General features: G+C 38.3%; 1 protein-coding gene across 7 annotated transcripts in view; it reads left to right on the top strand.

The window, feature by feature from the left end:
* Positions 1-22,976, top strand: part of LOC109068749 (vascular cell adhesion protein 1-like) — a 43,971-nt gene that overhangs the window by 11,979 nt on the left and 9,016 nt on the right. For 3 of the 7 annotated variants that reach the window (XM_042720026.1, XM_042720028.1, XM_042720029.1), the window contains 6 exons: positions 1,703-1,969; positions 2,074-2,403; positions 2,666-2,893; positions 4,099-4,365; positions 4,471-4,800; positions 5,060-5,287. In XM_042720026.1, the coding sequence (XP_042575960.1) occupies positions 1,807-1,969; positions 2,074-2,403; positions 2,666-2,893; positions 4,099-4,365; positions 4,471-4,800; positions 5,060-5,287 (1,546 nt within the window). In that variant the 5' untranslated portion in view covers positions 1,703-1,806. Of the gene's footprint in view, positions 1-563; positions 760-1,702; positions 1,970-2,073; positions 2,404-2,665; positions 2,894-4,098; positions 4,366-4,470; positions 4,801-5,059; positions 5,288-8,043; positions 8,514-22,976 lie in introns of those variants that run through there. The other 4 variants (XM_042720030.1, XM_042720031.1, XM_042720025.1 and 1 more) reach the window with 4 other exon arrangements.

Below are 22,976 nucleotides of genomic sequence, written 5' to 3'. Positions count from 1 at the left end.
TCCCCTATGGTGTCTGAATTGGAAATTGGATTGGAAAATGGATCCATGTGAACTTTGCAAACACAAGAGGTTCCAGACATACTGTATATTCAGCACATGCAGTCTATTTCACAGTCTGCATGCTCTCTCAGCTTGATGATGTGGATGAACGCTCACTACTGAAGTCAACCAGATTGAAGTCAACCACAAGAGGGCACTGTATGCAATAAAACTGAGACATTTGTCGGCCTTGGATTCCTTGGAAATTTTTTTAAAGAAACTTCTGATTGTTTTTTGTTGTTTTGCACGTTACATTTCTGTGAAAGCATCAAATTATAAAAAAATAAAATAAAAAAAACCTGTGTCGATCAACCGCAAGCCTCGTCTAGATGTTCTGGTTATCTGGATAGAGTAACTACAACTAACTTCAAGGATTCAGTTTATTACTAGAGTTCATTTAGTTTAATTTCAGCTTCTGTTTTGCGAACATCTATTAATGTGAATAGTTCTTAGGGATCAGTTTCCACTGAAATGACCTCTCAAAATAATTTCTGGGTGGGGCCGGGATTTGGTCTTTTTTTTTTTTTGTCTTCATTATTGTGTGCTCAAAGCACAGCTATTCAGTCACAGACCATACAGTCAAGAGTTTCTGACAGAAAGTTGGGCCTTATTTCCAACATTTTCAGTTCAATTTCTTTTCCTTGAGCACACTGAATATGCTTCAACTACTCTTTGGATTTGTTTTTCTGGCGGCAGTTTCACAGCTTGTGAGTCTCACAGGTTTGTATGCTGAAGCGCAAACTTTCTTTATATTATAAGCCTAGATGTGTTTTTAGCTTTTGCTTTCTTTACGAATAAATGATTATAACTTAGGTTTTTTTTTTTTTTTTTTGAGTGTTGAATTAATTTCTATTCAATTGACATGTTTGAGCTTGGACTAACACTGCCAAATTTTGCCTTGCTACTGCATTTATCAGTAAAGTAGATTGTTGCATATCATGATTATGACAATAGATGAACCTCTAAAGCAACCAAAAACAAAATGTTATCTGCCCAGCTCTATAAAATACAAAGCTCTAGATGCACGCAGTGGTCAGTTTGTAAGTCTTAAGGACTCATGGTACTGTATGTTATTTCTGTGTTAGTCTCTAGTATTCATGGCAGCTTTCATTGGCCAATGCCCGCCCATGAGGCCGTTTGACCGACATGTCAATCAACCAATCACAGTTCGTTTCGTTCATCGTCACCTTTCGAGGCGTGGAAATGTCGCCACAATAACAGACCGGTGTGTAAAAGTCTCGGGCATATTTTAAAGATTCTATACAGTGAACTTTAAATATTTCACATACTTTTGAAAATCCAGCATTTAGTTGATCCCGATAAGTGCTCGTCGTCACAGTTGTAAACACTACAGTTTTCTTCTTTCGTGAGGGGGTTTGGCGCCCCACGGTATTTTTGTTTCCAGGCGGAAAGTTAAAGAACGCGACACACACGTCTCCCGGAAATCCTCTAGAATTCAACCAATCCGATGATGACTTCGACACTCCTGAAGTGTTTCCACTTTTGTGTCCCATAAGCATCAGACGTTCAGCCAACAGTCCGTGGGCGTGACGTCTGAGGCTGAGACTATTTCTGTGTCTGCTTGTAATCTGATACTTCAGTGCTGCTATTCTGTGGTGTAACTTCACCTGTTTTAAATTGCATCCTTCTCAATGTTTAACAGGTGCACAATCTGAATGTCCTCTTCAGCTCGACCCACAGAGAGTTGTTGTGAGATACGGCGGTTCTGTTGCAGTTAACTGTAACACTTCAGTCCTGCATAAAGGGATGGGATGGGAAGCCAGTGAGGGAAGAGTGTCCATGACCAAAAACCAAAGTCTGATCACATGGAGAGTGTCAAACCTGAGAGAATGGGACATAACAACACACTGCTTCATAAATTCCAATAATAGTACACAGTGTCAAGTAGATCTCCCAGTCACTGTTTACAGTGAGTTTCTCTGTTACTGATATTTTTCTGTTCATTCTCAGAAATATCTAATAAATGTACATTCATCACAGCAGATTTCAGAGTGTGTAAATCTTCCTCCACAGAGACTCCAGACAGTGTGTTCATCAGCACTGTGTATCACAGAGGACCAATGACAGAGGGACAGCAGTATGAGCTCCAGTGTGACGTTCACAATGTGGCTCCTGTTCAGTATCTCACTGTCAAATGGTACAAAGGACAGACTCTGCTGAATCAAACCAACTTCGATGACACCATCAAGACTCCAGTGAATAAAACTGTCACACTCCTGATCCGTCCAGACAGAGCTGATGATGGAGCTGAATACTGGTGTGAAGCAGAGCTGGATCTGGGAGCAGAAGGACCTCAACCTCATCCTACTAATTCAGCAAAACCTCTTAATGTCGAAGTATACTGTACGTTTATTATTGCTAAATTTGCTGTTTAATTAAATGTATATTTTTCTAAAGGACCTTAGTGTGAAGGATGTGCAACTGTCCTATTTCCTCACACACAGAGATCTGCATATTGACTGAGATTATTTGATCAAATAAGACATTATGAATTGAATGAACACTGATAAAAAGGTTTCATTTGTGCAGTATTTTAGTGATCTATTAATAACAGCTGCTCATCATGTTGCTGTTGTGCTGAGAAATGTATCTCTGTCCTCCTCAGATAAACCAAAACACTCCAATTCAACAGAGACCATCATTCAAGACGATAAGGTCATGCTAGATTGTACAGTGAAGGCAAACCCAGCTCCTACGTACACATGGGATCATCTGAAAGAGAAGATCAGCTCCTCAGTGCTCAAGTCCTCAGAACTCAGTCCAGGAAAATACACGTGCACCGCCACAAACACTCTGGGAAGAGACAGCAAAGTGTTCATCGTCAAATCTACAGGTGGGTTATAAGTGAAGAAAAAAAAAAAAATCATGTGCGCATCATTTTTTTGTTTGATTAATGTAAAATGCAAATTTGCAGTAATGATTATTTTGTTTATATTTGAATAAGATTTCATAAATGTTAATTTAGACATTTTGTATTGCATTTTCATATTCTTTGAGCTTAGTTGTTTTGCTTTCATTAATGAGTGCACAACTGAGACATATCTGATAACTTGAATACTTTGTGCAGATCATATATATATATATATATTTATATATATTCTTTTTTCATCTATTTTTTTTTTTTTCTGGATGTTAGGTTGGGTGTTTAGTATTTTATACATTGTGTTTGATTTCTGGGTGTAAAACCAGAGTCACTCTTTTGTACACTCTTAAAAATAAAGGTTCTTTTGGCATCTATGGTTCCACACAGAACCTTTAAAGGTTTTTTTTTTTTTTTTTTTAAGTGTTGAATTCATTTCTATTCAATTGACATGTTTGAGCTTGGACTAACACTGCCAAATTTTGTCTTGCTACTGCATTTATCAGTAAAGTAGATTGTTGCATATCATGATTATGACAATAAATGAACCTCTACAGCAACCAAAAACAAAATGTTATCTGCCCAGCTCTATAAAATACAAAGCTCTAGATGCACGCAGTGGTCTGTTTGTAAGTCTTAAGGACTCATGGTACTGTAGGTTATTTGTGTGTTAGTCTCTAGTATTCATGGCAGCTTTCATTGGCCAAGGCCCGCCCATGAGGCCGTTTGACTGACATGTCAAACAACCAATCACAGTTCGTTTCATTCAGCGTCACATTTCGAGGCGTGGAAATGTCGCCACAATAACAGACCGGTGTGTAAAAGTCTCGGACATATTTTAAAGATTCTATACAGTGAACTTTAAATATTTCACATACTTTTGAAAATCCAGCATTTAGTTGATCCCGATAAGTGTTCGTCGCCACAGTTGTAAACACTACAGTTTTCTTCTTTCGTGAGGGGGTTTGGCGCCCCACGGTATTTTTGTTTCCAGGCGGAATCTTAAAGAACACGACACACACGTCTCCCGGAAATCCTCTAGAATTCAACCAATCCGATGATGACTTCGACACTCCTGAAGTGATTTCTGTGTCTGCTTGTAATCTGATACTTCATTGCTGCTATTCTGTGCTACAACTTCACCTGTTTTAAATTGCATCCTTCTCAATGTTTAACAGGTGCACAATCTGAATGTCCTCTTCAGCTCGACCCACAGAGAGTTGTTGTGAGATATGGCGGTTCTGTTGCAGCTAACTGTAGCACTTCAGTCCTGCATGAAGGGATGGGATGGGAAGCCAGTGAGGGAAGAGTGTCCATGACCAAAAACCAAAGTCTGATCACATGGAGAGTGTCAGAACTGAGAGAATGGGACATAAAGCCATTCTGCTACATATATCCAATTTATAGTACACAGTGTCAAGTAGATCTTCCATTCACTGTTTACAGTGAGTTTCTCTGTTACTGATATTTTTTCTGTTAATTCTCAGAAATATCTAATAAATGTACATTCATCACAGCAGATTTCAGAGTGTGTAAATCTTCCTCCACAGAGACTCCAGACAGTGTGTTCATCAGCACTGTGAATCACAGAGGACCAATGATGGAGGGACAGCAGTATGAGCTCCAGTGTGACGTTCACAATGTGGCTCCTGTTCAGTATCTCACTGTCAAATGGTACAAAGGACAGACTCTGCTGCATCAAACCAACTTCACTGACACCATCGAGACTCCAGAGAATAAAACTGTCACACTCCTGATCCGTCCAGACAGAGCTGATGATGGAGCTCAATACTGGTGTGAAGCAGAGCTGGATCTGGGAGCAGAAGGACCTCAACCTCATCCTACTAATTCATCAAAACCTCTTAATGTCGAAGTATACTGTAAGTTTATTATTGCTAAATTTGCTATTTAATTAAATGTATATTTTTCTGAAGGACCTTAGTGTGAAGGATGTGCAAATTGTCCTATTTCATCACACACAGATTTCCATATTGACTGAGATTATTTGATCCAATAAGACATTATGAATTGAATGAACACAGATTAAAAGGTTTCAGTACAGTATGTTTAGTGATCTGTTAATAACAGCTGCTCATCATGTTGCTGTTGTGCTGAGAAATGTATCTCTGTCCTCCTCAGATAAACCAAAACACTCCAATTCAACAGAGACCATCATTCAAGACGATAAGGTCATGCTAGATTGTACAGTGAAGGTAAACCCAGCTCCTACGTACACATGGGATCATCTGAAAGAGAAGAACAACTCCTCAGTGCTCAAGTCCTCAGCACTCAGTCCAGGAAAATACACGTGCACCGCCACAAACACTCTGGGAAGAGACAGCAAAGTGTTCATCGTCAAATCTACAGGTGGGTTATGAGTAAAAAAAAAAAATCATGTGTGCATCATTTGTCTGTTTGATGTGAAATTCAAATTTGCAGTAATGATTATTTTGTTTATATTTGAATAAGATTTCATAAATGTTAATTTAGACATTTTGTATTGCATTTTCATATTCTTTGAGCTTAGTTGTTTTGCTCTCATTAATGAGTGCACAATTGAGACATATCTGATAATTTCAATACTTTGTGCAGGTCATATATATATATATATATATATATATATATATATATATAGACATATATATATATATATATAATTTTTATTTATTTTTTTCCAGGATGATGTTAGGTTGGGTGTTTCTTATTTTATACATTGTGTTTGATTTCTGGGTGTAAAACCTACGACGGCGTTTTAGTGCCAGTTTGAAAAAAAAAATTTAAGATTACGAGAATAAAGTCGAAATGTTTCGAGAATAAAGTCGAAATGTTTCGAGAATAAAGTTGAAATGTTTGAGATTAAAGTCAAAATGTTTCGAGAATAAAGTCGTAATACTACGAGAATAAAGTCAAAATACTACGAGAATAAAGTCGTAATACTACGAGAATAAAGTCATAATACTACGAGAATAAAGTCATAATACTACGAGAATAAAGTCGTAATACTACGAGAATAAAGTTGAAATGTTTCGAGAATTTAAATAGTAGAAATTAAAGTTATATTATTTTGAGAGTAGGCCTTTATTGCGCATGTAAATGTCCCAGATTGAGAGCACCGGGAGAAGTTGCAGGCCACCGGGATTGATTTGAATATTGTTGCATCCGAGCCGACGCATCATTTTACTGGGATGAGGAAGAGTCCATTTTAAGGACTCGCGGAAACAGCTTAATCGTTATTTGTAGTGCGCCAGCCACCCAATAGCAATAAGATTCGTGCTTTTGATAGACCTACTTTTAATGTCTCAGTTTTATAGCGAAACACAAATTATGTGTCTTACAATAATGTTTTCAACCTCTTTAATGATCAGATATCAATGTCGCTGTATTCATGTGAAACAATTCATTAAATTAAACTGGTTTCTTTGTGAAAATTCTAAATATGTGAAAATTTATTCTTGTAATATTTTGACTTTAATCTCGTAATATTTCGACTTTATTCACGAAATATTTCGACTTTAATCTTGTAATATTTCAACTTTTTTCTTGAAATATTTCGACTTTAATCTCGTAATATTTCGACTTTATTCACGAAATATTTCGACTTTAATCTTGTAATATTTCAACTTTTTTCTTGAAATATTTTGACTTTAATCTCGTAACATTTCGACTTTATTCTCGTAATATTTCAACTTTATTCTCGAATTATTACAACTTTAATCTTGTAATTTAGAATTTTTTTTCAAAGTGGCACTAAAACGCCGTCATAAAAACCAGAGTCACTCTTTTTGTACACTCTTAAAAATAAAGGTTCTTTTGGCATCTATGGTTCCACCAAGAACCTTTAAAGGGGTCATATGATGCGATTTCAAATTTTTCTTTCTCTTTGGAGTGTTACAAACTCTTGGTGAATAAATTAGATCTGTGAAGTTGCAAAGACTAAAGTCTCAAATCCAAAGAGACATTCTGTATAAAAGTTAACACTCCTCCACGCCCTCCTGAAACGGCTCGTTCTAACACACCCCCACATCTCTACGTCAGTATGTGGGAATATTTGCATAACGCCGCCCAGATGTTCACGCAAAGAAAGAAGGCGTACCTTTTATTCTCATTGTAGTATTGTTGTTGCCCCCGCCGCCGCCATGTCGTATAGACACTGTGTGTTTCACCGTGAAAGCGAAACTACTTTGTTTGGCCTTCCAAAAGAGGACGATATCTCCTTCGTCATGCCTAGAGCTGATCCGTGCTGGTCGCTGAGGAAATACATCAACTTTGCACTGTTCACAGAATTGGCTTTGTCGTCATCACATGTGGTTGCCGCAAGCCCAAGGTACGTTCCTATATAGAATCCGCCAGCTGCACCGTTCTCAAGCCGTCCGCCTCTGCTCACTCAAGCCGGACGCGGCTCACTCTAGGCATCCAGCCTCCGCTCACTCAAGGCCGCAGTGTGTGATGCTGTTTCATTGAGAAAGCGAAACTACTTTGTTTTTGCCTTCCAAAAGAAAACATTTTAAACATTTATATAACGTTTATAATGGGTTTTTTGTTTTTGTTTCATCGCTCCGGCCAGACAAGGCATCACAATATGTTAAGAGGCGTAACTTTTCCGTCTCATGCTTGAGGCATTTGGCCAATCACAACGCGCTGGATAGCTGGCCAATCACAGCACACCTCGCTTTTCAGAGCGATGAGCTTTGTGAAAATTGAGGAGTTTCAGAAGGCGGGGCATAGAGGAGAAACAATTATGTACAGTATGTGGAAAATAATGTGTTTTTTTTTTTTTACCTTAAACTGCATAAACACATTTTATTACACCAAATACACAAAATAATGTTCTTTTTAGCAGCATCATATGACCCCTTTAACATCCATGGAATCTTTCCATTCCAATAAAGGTTCTTTCTGGAAAAAGTGTCTTTAAATTTTTAAAAATGTTATTCACAAAAACAATTCAGTTTGTTTTAAGAACTTTTGGGGACCCAAGAATAGTTCTTTTATGGCATCACTGGCAAAGCCCCCTTTTGGAACCTGTATTTTTAAAGAGTGTATCTGTAGACAGAGATTCAGCATTGAAAACACTGAGTGTTGTTTCTGTTTGTACCATTATTAACACTGCTTTTCTTCCACAGGTTATCGTTCTACATTCTGGACTGTTCTAATTTTCTTCCACTTGCTGGTTACATTGATTATTGTCATTTAACTCTCCTAAGATTTTTGCTTTCTGAAAGTGGCCATAACTCGACTTTTTTTTTTTTTTTTTTTTAATGAAATGTTGAGACATTAACATCCTGAAGTAGTGACAGTTTAGTGTTCTTTTTTTTCTTTTCTTTTTTTTTTAGACCTTATACTAATATACCCTTATACCCTAACTGCTAGGCTGTTGGGGGTTGCTTTTAGACATTATTAGGGCTGTGCGATTTTTTATTTTTTTTTTGACAGATTTTGCAATTTTAATTTTGCAAAGTCAAGCTTCAGCTTAATATTGTCAGTTGTGTGCAGCACAGTAACTTATGGGTATTGTAACCCTGCTGAAAAAAAAAAACAATAGAAACAATCACAGAAATTCTTATGGTTTCCATTAAAACAATTACAAAATTCATTTTTGTAGTGTGTTTTGGGCATTATTCCAATAATAATTACCGTTGTTCTATTGTTTCCCATCTGCCAGTTTACATCCCACCAATAGAATCCATCAAATACCAGTAGACACCATTATAGTTTACATTAAAATTAACATAATTCCCATTATAAACCTCAATCCATTAAATTTTCTATTATGTTTTGGGAGGGGTTCTATTGTTTTTTTTTTTCAGTGAATATTATAATTGTATTACTACTTTTACAGTATTTACTTAATTATTGAATTTCACAGGAAAGATTCGTTTATTTTGTGTAAATAAAGAACTGTATTACTTTTGCATGTGGGTCAGTTATTAAAGTATTACGTAGGGTACACAGGCTGATTTGTTCATTTTTAAGTATTTAGGATTTTAAGAACAAGTGGAAAATGTGCTGAATGTTTCATTTCATCCAGTTGAAATTAGCAGTGCAGATAGACTGAATTTACACTTGTTTTAAATGCAGAGCCAGGCACGAGTTGACACGGGTTGCGCACGTGCGTCAAGCCTCGTCTATGTTGCCAGATGCGCTCGTGGAGACTTGCGGTGCAGAGCCCCGTGAGGGTATAAACGAGCATTTCGAGACAGACTGCGTGAGTGCATCGAGTTTAAACGGCTCCTCCGTGAGACGCGGCAGAATGGAGCGAGTATGAGAAGCATTCAGAGACACTGGCTGTGTGTGCGGTCTTCTGAATTGGGAATAGCCAACATCAGGGGCATTGCACAAGATCCCGGGCCCTATGCATAGGCAGTCCTGATGGGCCCCCATGAAAATATCCCGTTAAAATAAAATATATTCCAGACTTTTCAAGGGCCCTCTCTTCCTTTGGGGCCCTGGTAATCAGTACTGGTTTTACCCCCAGTCCGACGCCCCTGGCCAACATGCATTATAAACTTCTTTCAAATTAGAATCTGTTGGGGAGATAAAATGTGCAAGATAATGTTCATGTACTAATAAAAACTTCTAAGATTATATATTTTATTCTTCAGTACTGAAAGCAGAAACGATAAGGGAGCTCTTGATATGTGTTGTGACACAGCACTTGCAAATTAACGTTACCTCTTTTGTTTGGTGTCTGTCATTTCGAAACCGAAGTAATCTCATATTACATAATTTTTTCTTTAGTATTAATTTGCTAACTATCGATCTGACCCTGTAGACGCCATAATCACACACACTCTGTTTGGCAGCGTCCGAAATGGCATACTCAATGAGTAGGTACTTAATTTCAGTAAGTACTCTACAGCCAAATCTCGTTGAGTATGAATGCGATCCGCCATGTTTACATTATCTTCTTCTTCTTCTGATTCTTGGCAGATGACTATTTTGTAGTATACCGCCACCAACTGTACAGGAGTGTGTAATACCATGAACGTCATAGAGTTTAGGCTTCTATTAATTAAAAAATAAAATAAAATGAATTATACTCTTTTCATTAAACCAGTATTATTAAGATAACTAAATAAAGCTTTAAGTCTCTCCCTTGTCATGCCCTTTTCTTCAAGAATTTCATGAATAGAGTTCTCCCCTTCCATTTCCTGCCAGATTATTCTATCAACATTATACTTCTCACAAGTAAAAAGAACATGATTAACATCTTCTCTGTCTTGGCACATTATGCATAAACCATTACCCTTTCCTACTATATGTAAAGTGGAGTTTAGTCCTGTATGTCCTAGTCTAAGTCTGGTATAGACCACTTCTTCCCTTCTGTTTAGACTCCGTGAAGTAACCCTTTTCCCTGTCACCTTCTTCTGATATTTATGGTAGTGTCTTGCATTAAATTCTGCCTCCCATTCCCTTTGCCATTTTTGTACAATTACTGATTTGATTATGGATTTGGCTTCACCCTTACCCATTGGAACATTAATTCCTATATTTTTTGTTTTCCAACATTTTTTTTGCAATATTATCCACCTCCGCATTACCTTTAATGCCTATATGAGCTGGAACCCAACAAAACTGAATACTGATTCCAAGGTTCTTGAGTTGTAGTAACAAATATTTAATTTCAATAATCAAATCTTCCCTTGAAGAGTGACCTGTAACTAGACTGTGTAAAGCTGCCATGGAATCTGTACAGATTACATTTCTCAATGTCTTAACCTCTTCAATCCAGGGCTGTTATTAACCCAGTCATTTCAAGAGAGTATACAGATAAAAAATTATTTAGTCTATACCCCTCTCTTTTGTTAAATTCTGGAACATATATCCCAATACCACAATGCCCATTTTGTGGATCTTTTGATCCATCAGTATATATTTTAACATATCCATAGAATGACGTTTCTAAATATCTCTGGCAATATGCTGCAAAACTTTGTTCATTTGGATACTCTTTCTTTTCTTTCAGTAGTTCACTGTTAACCTCTGGTGATGGAAGAAACCATGTGGGAACCGCACTTAAAACCAGTGAAGGACTAAATTTAAATTCTTTAATTCTGTATTGTTCTGCTATACTATTAATGTTCCAGCCAAACCCTTTTGATTCTGTGTGATACTCCCAGCAATCATTAAGAACTGAAATTGCTGGATTATTGATACTTCCCATCAGCCTAACCCAATATTTTAGAGACAACTTTTAGACTAAGTGGATATTCCTCAGATTCTACTAATAACGCACTTGTGGGGGCTGTTTTAATAGCTCCTAAAGCAATTCTTATAGCTTTGAATTGAACCCTCTCAAGTTTCCTTAAAGAAGTTTTACATGCTGAGCTATAAATTACACATCCATAGTCTATGAAAGATCTTATTAAGGCTGTATAAATGTACATCAAAGACTTTCCATCTGCTCCCCAACACTGTCCAGTGATCATCCTCATTAGATTTAGAACTTTTTTACATTTTGTTTCAGCATGCTCTATATGATGTATCCATGTAAGCCTTTCATCCAACCACATCCCCAAATATTTAAATTTCTTCTCTCTTTCAACTGATTGATTATATAACAGAACTTTATAATTTTCTGGGATCTTCTTTCTGGTAAAAAACATAACCTTTGTTTTAGGAATGGAGAATTTAAATCCCCAATCAATACCCCATTGTTCTAACATTTGTTTGTCCTTTTGAATAGCTTTGGTTATGTATGCTATGTTGCGTCCCCTTTTCCATATGACAGCATCATCTTCATACAACAATCCTTCATTTCTTATCCCAACTTTTTCAAATATGTCATTTACCATAATATTGAATAATATGGGACTAATAACACTCTCTTGGGGAATTCTACTTTCAATTATAAACTCTTCACTTATTCCATTACCAACTCTGACTCTTATTGAACGTTGTGATAGAAAGTCTAGTATATAATTATACATTCTCCCACTATTTCCCATTTTATCTAATTAACTTAATAGACCCTCTCTCCACATAGTGTCATACGCTTTTTCAATATCTAAAAATACTGCCATTTACATTATCATGTGACCTATGACGTTATAACAAGCGCAACAACTTAAAAGATGTGACTGACTGCCACTGGTTTAATCTCTACTATCTGTTAATATTTTGATGTTGATGAAATTAGTTCATTTTGTGGTCTTGTTGAAGAACCAGCTGCCCTTGTGATTGTAGTATAACCAATACATTTTATGTTGATTTAAGTTTTTCTATTTTTAACTCTACTGAAATGACCCACAGTTTAATCCTTAAATATTAAACACCTCATAGCATCAATAACTCCACAACCCTACCTTGTACGATTTTCCTCAGCATTTGCAATATTTGTAATATCTGCACAAAGGAGACGTCGATCAGCTGCTTGAAGATCTCGCCTTTGGAGAAGACTGTTGATTTTACATTTGAAAAATGTAAGTATTACTATTTAGAAATTAAGATTACCCCAGAAAGCATTTCTAGCCCACCCCAACACTTATGAACAATAATAATGATAAATGGTGACTAATAATTATATATTTTTTGTAAAACAAACAATTGTAATTTTTTTTTAATCATATGCCATGGCTATGCATGACTTCACACTAGACAAATGCTGCCAAGGTGAATACATCAAATTTTTCAGTCAAGTATTGAATTAATCCATGTGTTAATGAAACAATTAGGCTATATTTTATTTACTGACAACAACACGAGACATGAATAAATAAGTAAAAGAGTAAATAAAATTACCATCACAATAAATAAATACAAGTCAACAACATATAAAACAAAGCTTTATTCAAACATTGTTCTGTTTTTGAAAGTTTACAGGCAGTGAACCCACATCCATCCATTACGTCCCTCACTGCTGCAGTCAGACTGAATCTGATCATGGATGGGAAAGAGACATCGAGGCTGTCCTTGTCTGAGTGCACAGAGAGGATGAGGAAGACCATGATGACGCCCCTGAACCACACAACCCTGAACAAGAGCAGGAGAACACCTGCGGGACAATCTGACTGCTGCTGTCTGCTCCAAACATCTGTGTGCTGCACTCCATAAACACAACTACCCGTAAAACATTTACACAGAGTAAAATGCTTTATATCTCATGTTGTCAGCATTCTATTTATTGCTAAATTTAATTGAATATTTTTACAATTGCATGCTATTTTTTGATAAAGCTTCATTACTTTTGTGGTGTAGTGAACTGGACTGGTCAGCAGAAGGTTGTTGGATCAATCTCCGCAGCTGTCACAACCGCTGTCTTTACTCCAGGTGGCTCACGAGGGATTGGGGTTCCTGCAATAAGAGCACTGTAAGTCACTTCAATTAAAAGTGTCTGCCAAATGAATACATGTAAATGTGGTTTTTGTAAAAGCTTTTTTGTGTCTTGGGCACAAACGCTCAATGAAGCTGCTTATTTCTTAATTAAAGTACTACTATAATATTAATGCATGCATATATTTCATACAGTTTCTATTTGGGGCTTTAAAGGGTTAGTTCATCTAAACATATAAATTCAGTCATTATTTACTTGCCTCCATTCTGTTCAATCCTTCTGTCTGTGTGTGTGTGTGTGTGTGTGTGTGTGTGTGTGTGTGTGTGTGTGTGTGTGTGTGTGTGTGTGTGTGTGTGTGTGTGTGTGTGTGTGTGTGTGTGTGTGTGTTTTCCTGAAGGTGATTTTGGTCAAGTTTCTCCTGCTGGTTTGTGTTCATACAGTATCAGTCAATGGAGCCTGACTTTCAGATTCTTCATGGGCTGGGCTGAAGCAGTAGGACATCCGGGGATTTCTCGCCTACTGTTTTATGAATACTGCGGTTTTCGAACATACTTCTTCCCGTGATTCGGGACCAGTGTAACAATATAAACTTCACAATCACGGGAAGAAGGAGGCGGGAACCGGTGGACACTCAAATAAAACTTTAATGACAAAATAAATACAAAACAGCGCGACAGCCCCTCACGGTCGACTGCCGCGCACAAACAAAAACCAAACACAAAATAAAAACTAGGCCTGGTCCTCTTCCGTGGGACTCGAGACCGGTGAGTGGAGCAGGTGTCGCTCATTTCCCAATCACTCCACCGGCCTCGCTTCGTTCCCACGGCTCTCGGCCCCGCCCCACTCGTCACAGGCTTCAGCTAGGTCTTTCCAGGAACTGTACTCACTGGGTTCTAAGGGATTTGACATTCTTGAGACAACACAGAATACACTTTTCCTCTTTTCCACTTCATCCTCAGGGGTTTTAAAGGTTGGCATAGCTGGCCAGTTGGATTCGGCTTGTAGTAAGAATAGTGGGCCTTGACTCCATCTGTTTGGTGTTGCAAGCTCTGTTAGGTGGCGCCCCCTTGTAAGATCATCTGCAGGGTTTCTAGGAGAGTCTACAGTACATATTGTCATTCATGTTGGTCAGTTAGGTCTTGAATTTCTGCTATCCTAGTCCCTACAAAGACTTTAAAAGTGCAGGATTCAGATTTTTTCCATGAAAGAACTGTGGTCGAATCAGACCACAAGACCACTCGGTTGAAATCAATTGTGAGTTCGTTTTCTAGCAACTTGGATAGTTGAGCACCAGTAAAAGCTGCACATAGCTCGATTCTCGGAACAGTTTGTTTGCGTTTGGGGGCAAACAAACTGAATGCAAGCTGAATTTTGCCCTCTTCATCTTCAGTTCTGAGGTATGAAACAGAGCCACACGCTTGTTCTGAAGCATCACAGAAGATATGAATTTGTCTTGTAACATTGCGTTTGTCCATATCTGCTGAAACATAGCACCGTGGAAGTGTAACTTCTGAAAGGATGGGGAGCTCATTCTCCCACTCGTTCCAGGCTTTCAATAGGTCTGTTGGCAACATGGGGTCGTCCCAGTCTCTTTGTTTGTTCCACAACTGTTGGATCAGAATTTTAGCATGGGAGGTGAAAGGGAGAATGAATCCCAGAGGGTCGTATTGGCTTGCTGTCACCTTATAAATGTGCCGCAGAGTGGGTGTGGTTTTTGGTACTGGGCGGTGTTTGTAACCGAGGATGTCTGCGTCATAATTCCATATCAAGCCAAGAGTGGATTCATGTGGTTCGACCTTGTCATGTGCTAGCCAAAGCTCAATGCTGTCTGAACGAGCCTCTCTAGGAAGGTGATCAATTACATTTGGTATGTTGCAGGCCCATTGACGAATCTCAAACCCACCACTGCTAAGAAGGCCACGTAAACCATCCACCAACTGTTTGGCATCATCAGGGAACCTTACACTCTTGAGGCAGTTGTCTATGTAAAAGTTCCGTTCAACTATTGATCTGAGGGTGTCATCTTGTTGCGTGTTCTCCAAAGCATAGCGCTGTACAGCATAAATGGCACAGCAGGGGTTGCAGGTTGTGCCAAAGGGTAACACTTGCCACTCATAAATGCTGGGAGGGTTACTGGGTTCAAGATCACGCTGGACAAATCGGAGGAGATGTTTGTCATCAGGCAGTAGGTGGACCTGATGAAACATACCCTTTATATCTCCACTTACTGCAACAGTATGCTCCCTGAAATGCAACAGTACTCCCAAAAGGGAAGGGCTGAGAGTAGGTCCGGCAAGGAGGTAGTGGTTCAGGTTTTGACCCTTGTGTTCAAAGGAGTAGTTGAACACCACACGTTTTTTTCCATTATGTTGAACCATGTGGTGGGGAATAAACCACGATTCTCCTCCAGTGGTCACAGAGTCCATGGTGAGCTTAACTACATAGCCAGAATTCTCCAGTTTCTTGATCTCTTTATTGTATGTAGCTGCCTTCACAGGATCCTTTGCCAGTCGTCGCTCTGTGCTTCTCAGGTTGGGCATGACGGAGTCCTTCGTGGCATGAAGGTGAGGCATATTAGCTTTCCTTAGCAGCGGTGTTGCATAGTGGCATCTGATCTTGTTTTGATCGTACAGCCAATCTCTCGTTCTTATGTGGGATGGCATCACATTGCCAAAGTCTCTCCACATTCCGGAAAAGTTCTTCCATTTGAGGGTTGACAGAGATATGTAAACATTGCTGAGGTGGGAGCTGTTGCTCTAGAAAGCGTGTTGGGCCTTGTAATGTCCAACCTAGTCTGGTTCTGATTGCTGCTGGACCTCCAGGGGGCCAGAGAAGTACAGGCTCAATGGGTGTAATCAGGTGGGGATGATCTGTTCCTATTAGAAGAAGGGGACATGCTCTGTGGATGGGCTGCAAGGGAATCCTTTTCAGGTGTTGATATTTCTGCTGGAGCATTGAGATGGGGTAGGAGTGCTCAGCCAGACTTAAGTGCTCAGAGGTAAAGGCGTTCTGGATTTGGTAGCTCCGTTGAGGCTGTGATATTGAGCGCACCCTAAAGGAAACGGAGGCTCCAATGAGTTTCTTGACATCTTGTCGAATTGTTCTTAATGCTAGGTCCTCTGTCTGTCCCTTAAGTCCTAGTTTTTGAACTGCTGCTGGGAGTAGCATGGTTCTTTCGGATCCATCATCGAGCACTGCGTAGGTGTTTAGGGTTTTATTCTTGTGTTGTAGCACAACAGGAATCACTTTCAGAAGAACATGCTTGGAACCTTCAGGCCTGTCTAGGTACAGGGTTTTATTTGTGGAGCTCACCAAGCAGGTGCCCTCTGTCTGTGATCGGTCGTTCACCTCATGAAGGATTTGAAGGTGTTTCCCATTAAATAAGAGACAGGGCTTTTTCAGGGTGCAATTTTTCGCTAAGTGTGACCGCCCACATTTCCAGCAACGGTTGTTGTCTTTGATCCATTTAATACTCTCTTCTTTACTGAATTTCTGGAAGGTGGTGCACTGGCTTAGGAAGTGTTCGGTACTGTCACAATATGGGCACAACACCCTACTCTGTTCAAGCCTCTGGCCTGGGTTTGACTGTTTCGAGGGTGACAGTACCTGTGTAGCTGTGTTAGGGGTTTGATCAGCTCCATGAAGAACAGTGGCAAGTCTAGGCTTTACTACTGAGCTTGATCTTGTTTGCACTATTCTACGTCTCTGATCGTTTCTTTGATATAGGTCATCACAGTCTTGGCACCAGGATTCAAACTTGAGCCACTCTGCTAAATCCATTAGTGTGTAGACTGCACCAGACGGATAGGGCATGTGTCGTCTGAAGGAGGCACGTAAATCTGGGGGAAGTTTAGTAAGCAGGCGGGCTACATGTGAACCACATTGTAATTCCACATTACCTTCAGGACCTAATGTCTTCAGGAGACCCACAAGAGCTTGGATTTGAAGGGCAAACCTATCAAAACTGGCCAAATCTCCAGGCTGAACATCAGGGGCATCCATGACCGCTGCTATTTTGGTTAAGGCTAACTGGTGAGGTCTTCCAAATCTGTCAGTAAGTGCAGTCATAGTGTCTGTGTATGGCCAAGGGGAATTGAGGAATGAGTCTGCAATTAGACGGGCCTCTTCAAATTTCAGATGATCTAAAAGGACCTGATACTTGAATAGCTCAGTTGCATCATCAGGAAGCAGATTGTCAAGGGCCAACTTTAGACGAGCATACAGTGCTCTGAGGCCGCCCCGTGGGAGAAGAATATGGGAGATTATGGGTGGTAGCAGGCTGTGGTCTGGACTTGTAGGCATATGTGTCTGCACCTAGGTGGTGCTGGGGGTCTGCGTGGAGTAGGTTGTGGAATGTAGGGCACTGGACTTGGTGCTGTTACCTCAGGGTGTCTATAAATGGTTCTAGGGAATGGCACTGGAATTGCACTGGTTTGCTGCGGTTGAGGTGCTGGTAAGGCTGACTGCTGCTGCAGCCTCAAATTCTGCATATCTTTGTGGAGGGTCTGTCAACACAGGAATCCGATCAGGAGATTGTGCTCGCCTCAGGGTGTCAGTAAAAACATGGCACAGGATTCAGAACATTCTGACTTTACTGTTTTAAATGTGTGTTATTTTTGCATAAACGCACACAAATAAGGCAAACTTCAAAGATTAATATCAGGAACTCAGGAACACGCATTCATTCTCTTACTCCGCTCGCTGACATGAGAGGTCGGGAAGTTTCTAGCTCGCCACCTATCGTCCTTTTACAAACACAACCATAAATTGTCACATTATTTCTCATGGCGCTGTGAAATAATACTCCAATAAAACTTTTTGTTGAAATTTTCATCACCAGCTCCTGTCCTATGAACTCTATAAAGTTTATTTTCCTACAAAACATTTGACATACAGTGTCATTTATGAGTACTGTATTTGTATGTAATAGTACTGTAATTTAAATCTGTGTACAGAATATGTTATGTTGCTTAAACACACTTACTGTAAGTGCATTAATTGCAGGCAAAAGTTTAACAAATCTAAACCAAATTAATTTGCATTCAAATAGCCTACATTTGGTTTTTATCATAGGCTACACTGCATTGTAAAAATGACTTTTAGTTAGGTGAATGAGTCTAACCATAGTCTTTGGACTAACCACACAACAGATTAGAACAACTTGAATAGAAATGGAAATAATGAAAATAAATTTAGCTTGAAATAATATGCTACCATGCAGTGTCTCTTTTGTTTAATGCGCATGTGCCAAAATACTACGTCATGACGGCGCACTACTTCTAGTTTGAAAAATGCGCTGTGCGCCATGTTTATGTAATATCGATGCGTGAGGGAACAAACAAGAAGAGAACAGCGGAGCGTCACGTTTGGATGATCACAGATGAGACTTTATGTACTGCAGACGATGAATCAAGTATATGTTGATATAAGCTTTCTTTTTATTAATTTAGTCTTGCCATTCGTGTGGGTTTCACCATAACGCGGCAGTTCTTGTTATATGAACTCGGGAGATGAATTAACCGCGTAATTTATCTCTGACTGCATTCTGATATCGGAATGTGATCGCGTGTGCAAATTTATTAATATTATTATTTTTTGCATTTGAAGAGCGAGATGTCCTATTACTGCTTGTGTTTGTAACTAAATGTGTAGTATTTTTGTACTTATCTGGAGTTATTCATTCATTTTGCAGGATCAGTACAGTTTTGTTACTGGAGATAAGTTACAGTGTGGAAACACAGACCAGTACTGAAGAGGTGATGTTAGAAGTTTTTAATGAATTGTTGCCCAGTCAGCTCACCCTGATCACACATGACAAGCTAAAAGTGCTACGTTAAGTCACTATACAGGTACCTATGGATTTTAACTCATTTGAATCTTTTCCATTTGCAAGTAATATATTCCCACAGTTTCTTTTCTGTGCCAGCCGTAGTAAATACAGGAACATCCTTCATGAAGATGTGTGAGAGAAGCTTGCAAGGCAAGATGAATATATATATATTTTTTTAAATATTTAAAATGTAAAATACATTTTGGGATATTTATCTATTTTTGTGGTAATTGATAAAGCTATGTTTTATTACCTGTAAAGTAGGAATAAAAACGTTTATTAAAATGTTATCTATTTTTAAGCCCTGTGTCAGTGAAGATGGTGTGATCAGGAAATCTGGTGTTTGTAGGAAATCTGAAGGAACATCTCCCAGCTTTCTACTACCATGTTCCCCTGATGATTGAGGTAATGCTAATTCATCTCTTAGGTGATGCAGATGTGGTTAAAAGTTTACATACACCTTGCAGAATATACTGCAAGGTGACAGCTGATGAACAATTTCAACAGTAGACTAGATGGGGGTGGGTTAAATTCAGAGTAAATTTCCCTACATGGATCAATAAAAGTAATCCACCAATACACGGGTCACTATGAACATTCACATCACTCTAAAATGACAACACGCCCACAGCAGCAAAACTATACAAATGCTGGACATCCACACACCACACCACAGCATTATCAACCATCACATACACCTCCATAACAATGTGCATGATTGAATACTCATCAAATAATAAAGCACTCACCTGTCAATTGTAAATAAAACCTGTGCATCTGTCAATTCCATGTCCCTTTACACATCTAGTATTAAACAAATAAACATGGCCAAATAACTTGTTGTGCTCGGTGCTAGCTGTTAGCCACTCATAGGTGCAATCTTTGAAATGGCGCACAAAACCGTTGTTAGCTCTGTTGTTATTCCTTTTTTGTATGCAAAAGAGTACCTTGAAAAAGGCAGATCGGCAACAAGATCTGGTGTAGGCGCCGGCGCGGCTTGGAAATTCCCAACTAAACGCTGGGTGCAGTGTTGCTAAATTGGGCTACTTTAACAATGTTACCGCGGTTGTTTTTCATGTCTGCTGGTTGAAGCGACCTCAGTGCCGTGATATTTAGCCCCTGCAGTGTGAATTTTACCAGGAGAACCCTGCCAAAAATGTGTATTTAACTTCTGGAACGTGATTTTTGACGGTGGACACCTCAAAACGCGATTGAGTGGGTTTTGTCCAGAAAACCTGGCAACCCCAGCTGGGGGAAGCACTGGGCATGTAGCTGGTCCCAGAGTGCGTGTTGTCATGGAACATCAAAATTTGATTGGCTGATGATTCTGTCACTAATGCTCATTACAAATCTGATTCGACGTCTTTGAACAAAAGGGAAGCACTAACTGTAGTGCTGGCCCTATGTATTACAGTCTATGTGTTGGCTTTTTTTTATGTAGGATATTCCAGTTCAACCTCAACGAAACTAATCATAGGCCATTTTGTGGACATTACACAAATGAAAATGATACCTTAGTAATAATAATAAAAACATTTTTTCCACAATTTAATTTTCTTATAGGGCAAGCAGAGAAGGCCCTGCTGGCCCTGACGGCCCACCACTGCATACGTTATGGGGACCAAATGACTCCACAAGGATAGTAACACCAGTAAATTTTGACCTTGTGGACATTTTTAGTCCCCCAATGAGGAAACAGGATTATACATCTTACAGAATGATGTTTTCTATGATGGCGAGATTAGGTACTTTTGTATGTAAGTGCTTTTGCATTATTCTCCAGACTCTTTCTAATAAGTGAGTTGAAGTGTTGTAAATGTGTATAGTGTTGGGTTTTTCTTGTGCATCAGCAAAAAGCGTTTTTGTGTATTTGTTTTAGAGATGTTTTGTCAATAAATGAGGGTTTTCCATTTTGTGTTTGCGTTTATTGTAACTAGGTAATTAAGAGATTTTTATTTTTTATTTTATTTAAATGTACTAAATTTCAAATTCATTGCCAGAGATATATGACATTGAAGTATATTTTAGTTCACATTAACTGCTTATTCAGAAATACATATTTACCATATTTCAAATTACATATAAAATATACTAAAGTCTTACTTAAGTGGTTCAAAAATATCACTCAAAAGTTCAACTAATTGTAATTAATGTAATTTAAAACTAATATATTTGAAATTAAGTACAAATAATATGCATTTATGTGGTCGAAAACATTACATTTAATTCACGCTTAAGTGTATTGTTAACTGACATTAAAGTGTATTTTAGTTCACATTAATTGTTTTTAGTACATTAGTAGTACACTTTAACCATTTTATGAACATAAAATTGTACATATAAAGATGTACTAAAAAGTCCCACTTAAGTGGTTTAAAAAAATTACTCAAAAGTTCAACTTATTGCATTTAATATAACTTTAAAATGTGATACATATGAAATTAAATACAAATACAATGTATTTAAGCGTAGAAAATAACATATTTAATTTACACTTATGTGTGTTATTTTAAAGTATATTATTTCCGCAATAAGTACACTTTATAAAAGTATACTTAAGTGCACTTCTTTTTCACAAGGGATTGCTAAGTAGCTTTTAATAGGTTTATTCACGCAGAATGCATTTTTCATTCCACTGCTGTACTTTTTCATTGTATTTCAATGTAAATGCTCTACCCGACGTCTTGAATGCTGCGCTTTTTTTTTTTTTTTTTTTTTTTTTATTGCATATGAACATATTTAACAGCAAGACAAATAGACCTTTGCATATAAATGCCATTAGTACACAAGATTACAAGTAAAAAATAATAAAAATTAGCCAGAGGAAGAAGGAAAACATAAAATACTTGTTTACTTTAGTTGTAGTACAATACAACACAACTAAAACTTAAAAATCAAATTACCTTTTTCAAATTTACAGATAATGTTAGAAGACCTGAGAGCTTTTTTTGTTTTACATTTATATACCATATTACAGTATTGTTTAAATTAGTTGATAAAATCAAAAAAATTTGGGTTACCACCCGACCACTTTCATTTTGTATATATAAAACTTCCCCATTACAACCAGTAATTGATAGTTATAATAATAGTGCATAATAGCCTACATCATTCTAAAACACGGCACTCAAGTTCTTCTAAAACACATTTCTAGACCTTGCACTTAAAAAAAAAAAACTTCCACTGACCTGCCTCGCGACCAAATCTCTCTCTGTGTGAACCCTGTATTCTAATAGTTGTAGTAATATCGGTCCTACAAATACATGAATGGGCCACAAAAGTTTTTTTTTTACATTTACTCTGTGTCTATGTCATCGCCCCTTTTCGTCACCTCAGCCGTCCCCTCGTCAGTGCTGCGCTGGCACCGGTTCTGAGTCTCACTTCTTCATTTCAGTGTGTTTGTTTAACATTGTAGTTATTTGACACAGATTGTATTGAGCATATATTAAAAAAGCTTGTCACTATTATTTCCATGAGGCTTTATTTTCATATTATTTCCTACAGATCTCTCTGTAGTTGGCAATTATAATTAACCATTCTTCCTTAGCCTGCCTCCAGAATCCAGATGGTTCAAAATGCTGCTGCAGGCTCAAAAGGATAAGTATCCTTACTTTGGTTACCTGTTCGCTAGAATTGATTTTAAAGTACTCATTGGTTTCAAATCACTAAGTGCTTTAGCACTTTCATACCTCTCTGACCTGTTGACAGATCACCACCGAGTGAAAGTTCTTAGCTGTGCTAATCAGAAGCTATTAATTGGTCTAAAACAGGGGTGCCCAAACTTGGTCCTGGAGGGCCGGTGTCCTGCAGAGTTTAGATCCATCCCCAGTTAGACACACCTGAACCAGGTAATCAAGCTCTTACTAGGCATAGAAACCTCCAGGCAGGTGTGTTGAGGCAGTTTGGAGCTAAACTCTGCAGGACATCGGCCCTCCAGGACTGAGTTTGGGCAC

The sequence above is a fragment of the Cyprinus carpio genome, chromosome B3, assembly GCF_018340385.1.
Source record: "Cyprinus carpio isolate SPL01 chromosome B3, ASM1834038v1, whole genome shotgun sequence".
NCBI classification, from domain to species: domain Eukaryota; kingdom Metazoa; phylum Chordata; class Actinopteri; order Cypriniformes; family Cyprinidae; genus Cyprinus; species Cyprinus carpio.
This window is presented reverse-complemented; position numbering and strand designations above follow the sequence as displayed.